At 42.3% G+C, this 13,173-nt stretch overlaps 2 protein-coding genes across 2 annotated transcripts; one reads left to right on the forward strand and one right to left on the reverse strand.

Annotated features, from left to right (window-relative positions):
• Positions 1-1,078: 1,078 nt before the first annotated feature.
• LOC311136449 (anthrax toxin receptor 2-like) lies at positions 1,079-10,174 on the reverse strand. The gene is made up of 17 exons (XM_084170577.1): positions 9,824-10,174; positions 9,461-9,532; positions 8,482-8,553; positions 8,283-8,364; positions 8,088-8,192; positions 7,899-7,967; positions 7,342-7,422; positions 7,186-7,246; positions 6,973-7,068; positions 6,407-6,476; positions 5,432-5,510; positions 4,979-5,074; positions 4,805-4,858; positions 4,580-4,675; positions 4,201-4,380; positions 3,994-4,074; positions 1,079-1,245 (listed from the first exon to the last, which is right to left on the reverse strand). Exons 1-17 carry the CDS (start codon positions 9,940-9,942, stop codon positions 1,207-1,209), a joined length of 1,452 nt encoding a protein of 483 aa, XP_084026703.1. The 5' UTR covers positions 9,943-10,174; the 3' UTR covers positions 1,079-1,206.
• Positions 10,175-10,759: 585 nt separating this feature from the next.
• LOC311135816 (PR domain zinc finger protein 8-like) lies at positions 10,760-13,111 on the forward strand (the record flags this gene model as incomplete). Its single annotated transcript, XM_084169854.1, has 4 exons — positions 10,760-10,804; positions 11,158-11,382; positions 11,539-11,764; positions 11,997-13,111. 4 exons carry the CDS (start codon positions 10,760-10,762, stop codon positions 13,109-13,111), a joined length of 1,611 nt encoding a protein of 536 aa, XP_084025980.1.
• Between the last annotated feature and the right edge of the window lie 62 nt (positions 13,112-13,173).

A 13,173-nucleotide genomic window follows, 5' to 3' on the forward strand; every position in this document is an offset into this window, starting at 1 on the left:
CCAAAAAAGTGTTAAACAAATAGAAATATATTTTATATTTGAGATTCTTCAAAGTAGCCACCCTTTGCCTTGATGACAGCTTTGCACACTCTTGGCATTCTCTTAACCAGCTTCATCTGGAATGCTTTTCCAACAGTCTTGAACGAGTTCCCACATATGCTGAGCACTTGTTGGCTGCTTTTCCTTCACTCTGCGGTCCAACTCATCCCAAACCATCTCAATTGGGTTGAGGTCGGGTGATTGTGGAGGCAAGGTCATCTGATGCAGCACTCCATCACTCTCCTTGGTCAAATAGCCCTTACACAGCCTGGAGGTGTGTTTTGGGTCATTGTCCTGTTGAAAAACAAATGATATCCCACTAAGCGCAAACCAGATGGGATGGCGTATTGCTGCAGAATGCTGTGGTAGCCATGCTGGTTAAGTGTGCCTTGAATTCTAAATAAATCACAGACAGTGTCACCAGCAAAGCACCCCCACACCATCATACCTCCTCCATGCTTCATGGTGGGAACTACACATGCGGAGATCATCCGTTCACCTACACTGCGTCTCAAAAAGACACAGCGGTTGGAACCAAAAATCTCCCCCTACCTTGTCACAACACAACTTATTGGCTCAAACACATTAAGGAAAGAAATTCCACAAATTGTACTTTTAACAAGGCACACCTGTTAATTGAAATGCATTCCAGGTGACTACCTCATGAATCTGGTTGAGAGAATGCCAATAGTGTGCAAAGCTGTCATCAAGGCAAAGGGTGGCTACTTTGAAGAATCTCAAATATAAAATATATTTTGATTTGTTTAACACTTTTTTGGTTACTACATGATTCCATATGTGTTATTTCATAGTTTTGATGTCTTTACTATTTTTTGCATTGTAGAATAATAGTGAAGAAAAACCCTGGAATCAGTAGGTGTGTCCAAGCTTTTGACTGGTACTGTATATATCAATAATAACATGTATTAATACATTTGTAATGTGTGTGTGTGTGTGTGTATATATATATATATATATATATATATATATCCCCACCATATATATATATATATATATATATATATATATATATATATATATATATATATTTATTGTATTCAGATTTTTCATGGGGTGTTGCAGCATCCTCAGCACCCCTACTTCCTGCGGCTATGGGCTCCTGTTCTCTCCATAGCCTCATAGTCCAAAGATGATGGTGTGTTTGACCTAATGATTGGGAACTCTGGTGAAATTCATACAGCGCCCCTGAAACAAAACAAAATGCAGATTATTTATTCCATTTCAACCTTTTACTTTACCAGGTAATTTGAGAACACATACTTTTTTACAATAGTGAGCAGTTAGGCTTAAATGTACCTACTGTATTGTACACTTATCAGAAAATGTACAGCAGTACTTCCTTAACATACACTATATTTCATTACAGTAGTAACACCTCCCTACCTCAATATCAGCTTAATTCTCATGAACAATGGTGCATGGCATGATATTGTTCATACCTGGCCGCTTTCCCCTTCCATTGACAGTGCAGACTGCTCAGACCTGCTCTCCACTGGTGTAAATATTACAACAACCAATCACGTCAAAGCAGCTCTCCTCAACGTTCTACTGCTACTGTAGCTACCCATTACTCCCCACCAGATATGGACTTGTTTACCTCAGATAAATGAGGTACATCAGTTACAAAATGAGCTCCTAATGGAGTCGCAATATACGTGACGTATCATGGAATTTTTTTGACAATGCAGAGTTGACATTTACAATTTATTCTAATTAAACTCAATTGAGGAAGCCTGTAATGGGTAAGGAGGGGATGGCGAATGGGCCGGTCATTGTCACAACATCACTATTAACCAATCAAGCTAATCAAGTGCGAGAGCATAACTGGCTGGACAGACAGCCACTCCCATTCTGTCAAGAAGGGAGCCCCCATCATTATCCCAGGCGAGTATAGAGCAGGTAGGTACCAGCCCTCTTATAAGCACACACCAGGAAGAGGAATTGGTGCATGGTTAAACGCATGCTTACAGCTAGTATGGCTATTCACTGTTCACATTTATCGATTACTTATTGAAGTCGAGATGTTTTACAGAGTTTTGCTTGAAATAGTAAATTTTGGTTGCAATTTTAAGTTGAAACCAAAATCTGCCAACATAATAATATGTTTCATTTGACCTCAACTGACCTATAACTTCATAACCAAGAAATACAAAATTTACAACAAAAGGTTGTTATAACAAATGTAGTGTAGTAATTCAGAACAAATTCAGTACAGTATTATCACATGAACGGGCACCACAGACAGACCCCACCTCCCTTATTAATGGGAAGACAATGACCAGCATCCTCCACTGACCTAGAGTGTCTGGTCTATGATGACAGGACAGTAGTATGAATGACCAGCGTCCTCCACTGACCTAGAGTGTCTGGTCTATGATGACAGGACAGTAGTATGAATGACCAGCGTCCTCCACTGACCTAGAGTGTCTGGTCTATGATGACAGGACAGTAGTATGAATGACCAGCGTCCTCCACTGACCTAGAGTGTCTGGTCTATGATGACAGGACAGTAGTATGAATGACCAGCGTCCTCCACTGACCTAGAGTGTCTGGTCTATGATGACAGGACAGTAGTATGAATGACCAGCGTCCTCCACTGACCTAGAGTGTCTGGTCTATGATGACAGGACAGTAGTATGAATGACCAGCGTCCTCCACTGACCTAGAGTGTCTGGTCTATGATGACAGGACAGTAGTATGAATGACCAGCGTCCTCCACTGACCTAGAGTGTCTGGTCTATGATGACAGGACAGTAGTATGAATGACCAGCGTCCTCCACTGACCTAGAGTGTCTGGTCTATGATGACAGGACAGTAGTATGAATGACCAGCGTCCTCCACTGACCTAGAGTGTCTGGTCTATGATGACAGGACAGTAGTATGAATGACCAGCGTCCTCCACTGACCTAGAGTGTCTGGTCTATGATGACAGGACAGTAGTATGAATGACCAGCGTCCTCCACTGACCTAGAGTGTCTGGTCTATGATGACAGGACAGTAGTATGAATGACCAGCGTCCTCCACTGACCTAGAGTGTCTGGTCTATGATGACAGGACAGTAGTATGAATGACCAGCGTCCTCCACTGACCTAGAGTGTCTGGTCTATGATGACAGGACAGTAGTATGAATGACCAGCGTCCTCCACTGACCTAGAGTGTCTGGTCTATGATGACAGGACAGTAGTATGAATGACCAGCGTCCTCCACTGACCTAGAGTGTCTGGTCTATGATGACAGGACAGTAGTATGAATGACCAGCGTCCTCCACTGACCTAGAGTGTCTGGTCTATGATGACAGGACAGTAGTATGAATGACCAGCGTCCTCCACTGACCTAGAGTGTCTGGTCTATGATGACAGGACAGTAGTATGAATGACCAGCGTCCTCCACTGACCTAGAGTGTCTGGTCTATGATGACAGGACAGTAGTATGAATGACCAGCGTCCTCCACTGACCTAGAGTGTCTGGTCTATGATGACAGGACAGTAGTATGAATGACCAGCGTCCTCCACTGACCTAGAGTGTCTGGTCTATGATGACAGGACAGTAGTATGAATGACCAGCGTCCTCCACTGACCTAGAGTGTCTGGTCTATGATGACAGGACAGTAGTATGAATGACCAGCGTCCTCCACTGACCTAGAGTGTCTGGTCTATGATGACAGGACAGTAGTATGAATGACCAGCGTCCTCCACTGACCTAGAGTGTCTGGTCTATGATGACAGGACAGTAGTATGAATGACCAGCGTCTCAACACGTTCTACACGAACACTGACATCCCCCATCCTCGTTTACATCTTTCCCGTCATTCTTTCTTTTTTTTTCACGAGTTTGTTGCAATCAGGGTTGGGGTCAATTCCATTTAAATTCAGTTAATTCAGGAAAGCAATTCAGGAAGTAAACTGAAAACATTTATACAAGGGGGTGCCTTACCCTGTCCTGTGCTGTTGGTCTCATGACAGCAACTCGATCATACTGTCGCCTGAGTAATGCCACTAGCGCATCAAAACGCCCCTTTGAGGATGAAATAATGAAAACCAGTTTAAACAAAGATATGATGAAACCAGCTAAAAATATGCAAGATATCAAATCCGTTGCTGACTGCCATTGTCAATTGGGTTTGAAAGCATCCAAACTAACCTTGATTGGTGTGTACCATCTGGACTGTTCTGGGATGTGATAGATAAGGGGTGGGCTCTGAGGCATTGGTTTTCTTATAATGTGTTCTTCCACCTCCTCTTCCACCATTGTGACCACTGCGTTCTTAGCTTTCTCTAGCCGCGCACCTTCCTCCGTGGAACCCTTCTCTCCCCAACGAACCTAATACACAGTTTACATTAGGTTATTTTATACAGTTCGTCTTTCATTTTATACTGTTTGGTTATTTTGTGCTAAAATAATATATTCAGACCCTTAGAGTAACTAACATCACTCAAAATAAAGTGACACAACTCACTGTCAAGATATAATGCAGCCCAAATAGATAGGGTTGAATGGGGTAATACTCATTCCGACATACCTCCATGCGTTTCATTCCTCCGATACCTCTTCCCCCATAATAGGATGCATCCACCATGGGCCATTTCCTCTTGGGCAGAGGGTCCTCCTCAGGCTCCTAATGGAGGAGACACAGTGAAACCACACTGCATTAACCCTGTGAAGAGCTGAATGAACGGACTTTCAAATGTCACTTTCATGTTGATTTAAACAACAGTTCAAAGGATCTAAGCGACAATCCACTCACAGGTGCTGGAGGAGGGGGAGGAGGGGGTCGACGGGGAGGGGGATCCTTGATCACCTGTAAAATAGAAGCCTTCTTCCAGTACTATATACTAACATCAACCAACAACCCTTTTAACTGATTCACTCATACTGTTTCTATTTTTCAAGGGGAGAAGTGCTGTGTTGAACCACTCACAATAGTGCAGCAGAGCGGCCAGAACCACCACAGCAGAACCAGAGCCAGTAGCAGGAGGAGAACCAAGACCAGCACCAGTACCACTGTCCCATCAGACTGCATCAGGAGACATTGCACTTTCACTTTAAATGTGTAGCTATAGCACTCTGAATTAATTATATTGTGTAGTTTCTATGTTTTATGTACTGTCTTTTTAAGCACATGACCAAATGAATTTCCCCCTGGTGGGATAATAAAGTTGATCTGAATCTGAATGGTAAACAAAGCAGCCTGGTACACAACACAGACTTGAACAGATGACTTTATATCAAACATAAATATCATATATAATACTGTATATCATGGACTTTATCAGACTAGACTTTGGTGGACTAAGACTGACCAAACTGAATGTCAGTGGAGTGAGGCTGTTTTGTTTTGAGTGTTGGTGTTATCTGTGATACTGATACTCACACATCTTGTAGCGTAGATAGTGAATGGACTTGAGATGTAGGACTGACCCTTGTTCAAGCTGATCAGAACATCTATCGATCTATTGAGAGAGAAAGAAAATCCAGCCCATTTCTATGTTATTGCTGAGAGAGAGCGAGACTAACAAAGTAGGTCAGGTCAAACTTAATTTAAGTATCGGCCTGGCAGACCATACATTGAAATGCCAGAGCACTGTGCTATAGCAAACAGGCTGGTGGGCATGGTAAACACTGTCACATGGTCAACAGTGGGTAACCGCTGGGCACAGACGTCAGTTCAACGTCTAGTTTTGATTAACATTTGGTTGAGTTGTCAACTAATATGAAATCAACAACAAATGCCATTGGATTTAGGTTGGGTGAAAGAAATATGAATTTCTGTCCCTTTCCAATCAGTTTGCCAGGTTGATTCAAAGTTATCACATAGATTTTTGGGGCTGAAATTACGTGGAAACAACGTTGACTCGACCAGCTTTTGCCCAGTGGGTAAACACTAACAGTGTCACAAAGTCTCACAAAAATATCCTCCTGTACTAAACTGTTTTAATGACAGTATGCCAAACCATTTTGATGTGTCTCACCACTACACATCGGTTCAGCCTATTCGTTCACATTTTATAAAGAAACCAGGCAGGGTACTGTAATGGAAAAGGGCTGAACAGCGGCCATTCTCCAATCTCCACCAGACTTTTATTCTATTTTTATTCTTTAATTATTTAATTTTTTTGCTTTTATAAAGTGATGGATCCGTTACCCGTCGAACCCACTGCCCACCCTGAATGGAAGTGTGTGTAGTCTCCGACAGTGGAGCTTGGGTTTCTGCGTGGTTCAGCTCTAACGGCAACCAACAGACAACATGCCATTCCTTTGATCTGGCCAACTGAACGCGCTCAGTAGCTCACTGGCCATTTATGGCTACAGGAAGTTCTACGAGGAGAGAATCAAGTGCAGCACTTACTGTCCGGCTTCATGCAGCACTGGTGCTGGACACAACAGATAGCCATCCTGCACCACATTAGGCCTCTCATCTGGGAGAGAGGGAGAGAAAGAGAGAGCAAGAGGGAGGGATGTGTGAGCTCTACGCCCTCTCAGTGAAGAGACATTGTGTGTTGTGTTCTATATTAAGCAATGAGACCAGCTCCATGCACTCAGCTAGCTGCAGAATGACATATCTGTTCTCTAGCTACTAAATAAGACACTGTTCTGTTCTCTCTGGTTTGGGAAAATAGTGAGCCCCAACATTCACCCACATGGTCTCATTACTTTATTACTATGGCTATAGAATGAACAGGGTGACCAACCTCTTTCCATTATGAAATTGATTGAATCCTGAGGAATGGCATTGAAGTGCATTGTTTGGTATACAACTACAAAGGACAGTGGCATCTGGTAATATACATGAATGAATGTGGTGTAACGCAGTTAGGGGGTTGTTGTCAATTTGCACTCTTACAGTAGGTAGGTGTGTAAATATTGGAATGCAGAATGTGATGCTTTATGGAGCTTGGGGTACGGTATACTAACTGTAGGTCTTCTGGTTGACTGTGAGAACACAGATCACTCCCTCCTGGCTCCTCCCACGGGTGAAGTCATATCCTCTCAGTACAATGTTAAAGGATTCTAGAATGTTATGGAGGGTCACAATGTTAGGATTTTTGGGCACAAATTAATAATATTGTTAACCAATATTGATCAAATTTCATCAGTATAACAACAAACTAAATCTTTGCAACATACCATTCACACAAACATTAGTGGGCTCTATACTGAATATTTCTGTGCAGGATTTCTTCAAAATCTGTGAAAAATATAAATACAGATGATGTAAATTACATGGTATGTGTCTTAAAGTTTATTTTGACATATTGCTCTATGTAATTATTCTGACCTCACCGAATTCACAATGGTTTTGAGTGCATGAAATCCAGCCAGAACTGGGAATACTTGGTCTTTGCTGTCTGCAATGTCAACAAGCTGTAGGGATAAGAAGGAAGCATACTGTATGATACTACACAACATCTAAGAGATTGCCTTTCCACATCTAACGTACAACATAGCACTCTCCCTCATTGTCTGTACATTAATCTGTCTCTCTGTTGATGTTTTCCTGCCTGGTTTCCAAGGCTTTCATCTAATGTAATGAAACTATAACAGGAAGCAGGACTGGCACAATCTTGATCTTATTAGATGATTACAGTACAGATCACTTCCTGTCCAGACAGCTAACACTCGCTGAGAGGGACAGACGATCAAATCATTAACCTGGTACTCTCATTTTCCATTCACTATGTTATCAATATCAATCAGCTGTTACAGCATTGTGCATGCTTATCCAACAGATTTCAATGTGAACAAATATTTCAGCAGGGATACTGTTTGTGTGTGGCTGTGTGCAGTTTGTGAGTGCTTCTCCAGCCTACAATTGGTCAAGTGAGACTCCAAAATCCTACCTGTCTCTCATCAAAGTCCTTCACACCGACACAGTATACCCTAGCACCAAACTCCCTGGCAGCGTTAGCCTGAAGCAAAAAGAGAGGACCGATAGATTCATTTATGGAAAATAGCTGTGTACCAGTAAGAGCTCAAAGCAAAGTAAGTACTATATTATTGCTCATCACAGTCTATTATAATGGCATTACCTCCTCTACTGTCAGTTCATAGGGATAGACCTCCAGTTTCCCATCAGTCAGAGCGATGATGATGCTGGATGACCGTGTGACCTGGGCCTTCATCTGCTCTGAAGCCTACATGGAGGAAGCCATGATTTAATGGACAACACATACAGTACAACTACAAAAATATATATATAAATGCTATGAATCAAAACTTCATACCACTTTCATTCCTTCGTGCATGTATGTTTCACCAGCCGGTCTGATTTTACGTAACTTTTTCAAGCCTTCCTCTATTTCATACCTACAAAGGAACAAGAAATATGCATTTTAGGTCCTGTATTATCTGAGAGATGATGTGTACCGCGAGAGAGCGCGTGTGCTGTCTGTGCTAGGTGAAAGATGTTTCCTGTAGTAGTACCTGTCTCCAGTTAGTGGTAGAATCATCTCGGCTCTAGATGAGAAAACTATGTAGGAAACTCTCATCTTTGGACTAGAACAAACACAGAGATACACCAGGGGATGAACGGGATTAAACACCCAAGAAGACACAGAAGCAGATTAACTCAAGCAATGACTGGTCATTTAATATTTAAAAGACTACACTAACAGTAGATCTACTTAGCCATATTCAAAATCAAAATCTAATCTAATCTAATTGTATTTGTCACATGCGCTGGATACAACAGGTGTAGACCTTACAGTGAAATGCTTACTTACAACAAAGCCCTTAACCAACAATGCAATTTTAAGAAAGAATACCACAAACAAAATACCACAAAAACATTAAATAAAAAAATAAGAAGAAATAAAAGTAACAAATAATTAAAGAGCAGCAGTAAATTAACAATAGCGAGGCTATATATTCCCCAAACCCTTTGCGGCTAACCATTTTTTTCTACATTAGCCTACAATTACACACCAGTTGCCACCACAGCCAGCTGTACCAAATGTTTCTGGAGTTAAATTTAGTACACCATTATTAAGTTTAAAAATAATCCCACGCATGCAGTATCCTAGTGTTTGGTGGACCTACATTTTGTTAAATGCCTAGGCTTCTGCTCAATAAAGATATGCCCCACTTTCACAGGACCGTGTTTGCTATAGTTTATCTATTGATTCCTGCTGTGTAAACATGTCCTTGATAAATTGTTCTTTGATAAAAGGGGCTCATTCAGTCAATATACTGAACACTAGTATGTAAATGTAGTTTTATGAGAGAAAGGGAGAGAAGAACAAAGGGAGAGAGAGACAGAGAGAGTGAGTGAGAAGAAACAGGGAGAGAGGAGAAACAGGGAGAGAGGGAGAGAGTTATGTGGGCTTTGCCCTGATGGATAGTGACATTTTCAAGGCAAGTTTAACTTCATAGAGAGCTTGACCTGAGAGCATAGACAGTTTACCTCACAAAGCGGTTGGTGAGCTGCTCCACAAACTCATAGATCTCTCCCCAGTTATCATACACACTACCAGACCTGTAGAGCACACATTGAAACTCTCTAAACCAAACAAACCCATACAAGGACTATACAAACTGAAATATAATTGTAATTCTATTTACATTAGAATTTTTACTACTTGTTACACATTTGTGTTTTTTTCACACACAACAACTTGATAATAAAATGCTTGATAAATGCAATCTGACACCTGATACATGCTATTGAATCATGTTGATTCAAGATACATCACCATAAATAAAAACATAACAAGTCACGTTCATATCAACTACATCTTGCATTTAGTGTATAGGCTAGGATACTTACCTATCTAAAACGAAATAAATATCAAAAGCTCCATGGCAAGATGCCTCTTCGCTTTGACAAAATAATGTGTTTATTAGAAAGATAATAAGAAATACAATCCATTGTCCGTTGAGGATCATTGCCTCGATGGTATTTTGCACATTGCACTGTACCACTGTGTACCTTTACATGCGCTTCCTTCTATGTAAAACAAGACTCGAGATAAATCAAGACTGACTGAAAAAACAAACATGACTGTTACGCAACATGTTACTACCATATGTCTTCGTAAATACCGATGATCGTCCTTGCCACTTGTTGGTAACTACATCTTTTCTGAATAGAGAGAATAAAATGGTTTGGGGCGTCGCATCACGGCTGATACTGTCCCAATCCCACCTGAACTGGGCATGCGCAAGAGATCCGGACACTTTAAACCCTATCGCTCCCTCACCAGTGTCCGGGAGACAGCAGGTGACAACATGTTTTGTTAAATTAACAATTTATGGAACTATTTCTGTTCAACAAACAAACTTAATTGGAGCTTGATACGCAATGAATTATAGCCAAGACCACAGGAAAACGTGGATATTACTTTTAATTTCACAGACTGAAATAAAAAAGATTGTTTCGTTTGAAAACTTCATTTCGACAGATTCTGATGTCCACGCCATTGTGGAAGTAGAAATGTGGAAATCGCTCATTATGATACTGTGTAGAGTGAATTCCAACATTGCCGTGATCCGTCAATAAACCAGGGTTTCTCTATCGCCTGAGGACGCAGAAAATCGTATTTATGACACTCACACCCGCGTTTGTCGTCGTGGCCTCGGGGCATGCACACCAGAACATCGCCTGCAGTCACCTAAATACACTCTATTTTGTCCATATTTACCAAATGTCATGAATTCAATATCTAATCGAAATTGGCTTCTTCTACACTGGCCCTTGACACCCATGACCTCTTTAGACCGTCCATCCATGCACCGACACTCTCTGGTTGTCAGAGATCATTAATGTCACCCAGCTAACAAGAGGATAAAGGAGGAGCGGAGAAAGGTCAAATCTCAAAGTGCAGATTAAACTAGACTATAAAACCAGCTCCTCAAGTAGACCAGTTGGTGGGCAATCTACAAGACACCGCGCGCTGTATAATACAAGCAGGGACAGAGCAAATAGGAGAAGCGCAAACCTAATCGCAGAATTTTTGTCCACCACTCAGCTGTTTGCGATGGTAAGTATTGTTTTGGATTTAGAGCGGTTTTATGCATAGTTTCTTTGGCGTTTGCCAAACTCAGTTTCAAATGATTTATTCTCAATTGTTAGCCGAATGATATAAATTCTATGTTTCTCAGGAGACCCTGGAGGCAGATATTCTGGCGAAACTCTTTTGGAACACAGAGGCGGAAGCTCGGCAACGATGGATAACGGACATTTTTACGCGCGTCCACACGACCTGCGACGTTCCCGAGAACGCCGTTTTTGGACCGTATGAGCTGAAACATACCTCAGTTTATGACAGCGTCGCCTTCATTGCTCTGAAGTCTATGGACAGAAGAACGGCACCATACATTTTGAGGGTGAGAACACTTACCAATTCCGTGCGTCCTAAAATAATGTGTTCCAAACTAATTGCCCACATAATTGTTTGAAATGCATTGAACCTTTCAGGTAGTCAAATTGTGTATTTTTCTTGTTTTTGTATGACAACGACCCGTTTCTATTTGGCTACACAGGTGGACACCTCAGCGCCCAACATGCGCACTGATGGTCCGATGTGGCTGCGGCTGGTCCAGTCAGCCCGGAGCGCTGAGGAACAGAACCTGGAGGCCTATGTGAAGAACGGACAACTATTCTTTAGAGCCCTCAGGACGATCCTGAAGGAAGAGGAGCTGTTGGTGTGGTACGGGAAAGACCTGGCCAAGCTTCTTCTCCTAAACCCACTACAGATACAAAGCAAAGGTTTGTCTACACACTCTATGAATGTGTTATTACATACTAATAAAATATGATATATTACAATATATATATATATTGTTCATAGCAATTTTAATACTGACTGCAATTATCCATAAATAAAAACATTACAACTATATTTATTCAATACATTTGTAGAATTTAAACAGTATTGACAAAGGTTTATGTTATGCAATATTGGCAGAATAAAGTAATATTAATCCATCTCTATAACCAGGTGCTGGTCTGTACACTTGTGCCAACTGTAACCAGGGCTTTGAGACTGAGTTCCCCTTTCTGGCACATCGGAGATTCCTCTGCACACAGAGACAACCAAACAGCCACACCACCAAACCTGGTCAAGGCAACACTGACCATGTGAAACCTGACTCCCTTCCTGTTTCTGCCTTCAAACGGAGCCGTCCAGAAACAAGTCCACAGGATAACAAACCTGCAACAGACTTCCATAACTTAGCCAGGGATATGGAGAATATTAAGACGGGGTCTTCCAGCACCAGGGACACTGAGACTATTGGTTCCCTCAAAAGGAAACACACAAAGGTGGAGGAGGACAGGTGGAGTGAGCCACAGCCTCTAGTGATAAAGCAGGAACCACTGGACAGAGGATGCTGTACTTTGAACATGAAAATACAACCCAGCTCAGTCTCCTGTCACCTGCCCAGTAACATCAACAAGAACAACATCACCAAAGACAGAGCAACCCAACTACACATACAGCAAGGCTCTGGGCCTGAAGATCTCAGATCTTCATCCAGCCTACGGTCTTCATCTCCATCTCTCATCTGGTCTTCTTTCACTGACTCTCCTACTGTCACCTCGGCCTTCATCCAGGTCTCTGTCTCAGAGAACAGGAGGAGTGCCTTCTCCCAGCCCCCACGCTCTGTTTCCCTTCCCCAGACTACCCCCCTGCTTGGGAGGGCTAAAACCTCAATCACTCCCCTCACTACTGATCTCCACCGACCGGTGCTGGTCCAGGGTGTTTTGAAACAGAGGCACCCTCTCTACAGCCAAGCAGCTCTCTGGCCCAGGACCCCAGGCAGATCCCCACTCCAGGTCCAGATTTCCCTGCCCCCCTCCGTCTCACGGCTCTCACCCCTCAGCCTGATGGCTCAGAACTTGTGTGCCAAATGCAACATCTCCTTCCGCCTGATCTCGGATCTGGTGCAGCATATGAGGTCCTACCACAAGAGGGCGCTGGATACTACAGAGTCAGGGTCTGGGGTGAAACAACAGCAGCGCAGGGCGATAGAGGAGAGGCTCAAGTGTTCCGTCTGCAGCGAGGTCTTCAGACAACGCCATCACCTTGCGCGACACATGACTTCTCACACATGAGTTCAATTCAATGAGTTCTTATCATTGGTAAGATCTTGATATTTTAATATGTTTGATGTGTC

The sequence above is a fragment of the Coregonus lavaretus genome (genome assembly GCF_964263955.1).
Source record: "Coregonus lavaretus genome assembly, chromosome: 10".
NCBI classification, from domain to species: Eukaryota; Metazoa; Chordata; class Actinopteri; order Salmoniformes; family Salmonidae; genus Coregonus; species Coregonus lavaretus.

What these genes read in the sequence shown, in the direction of transcription:
- LOC311136449 (XM_084170577.1), bottom strand. Translation starts at nt 9,942, where the DNA reads ATGATCCTCAACGGACAATGGATTGTATTTCTTATTATCTTTCTAATA. An exon ending in CTACCACTAACTGGAGACAG is followed by an intron (nt 8,365 to 8,481) that starts GTACTACTACAG and finishes GTTCCTTTGTAG; the next exon opens with GTATGAAATAGAGGAAGGCT. An exon ending in GTGCTGCATGAAGCCGGACA is followed by an intron (nt 5,511 to 6,406) that starts GTAAGTGCTGCA and finishes CTCTCTCAATAG; the next exon opens with ATCGATAGATGTTCTGATCA.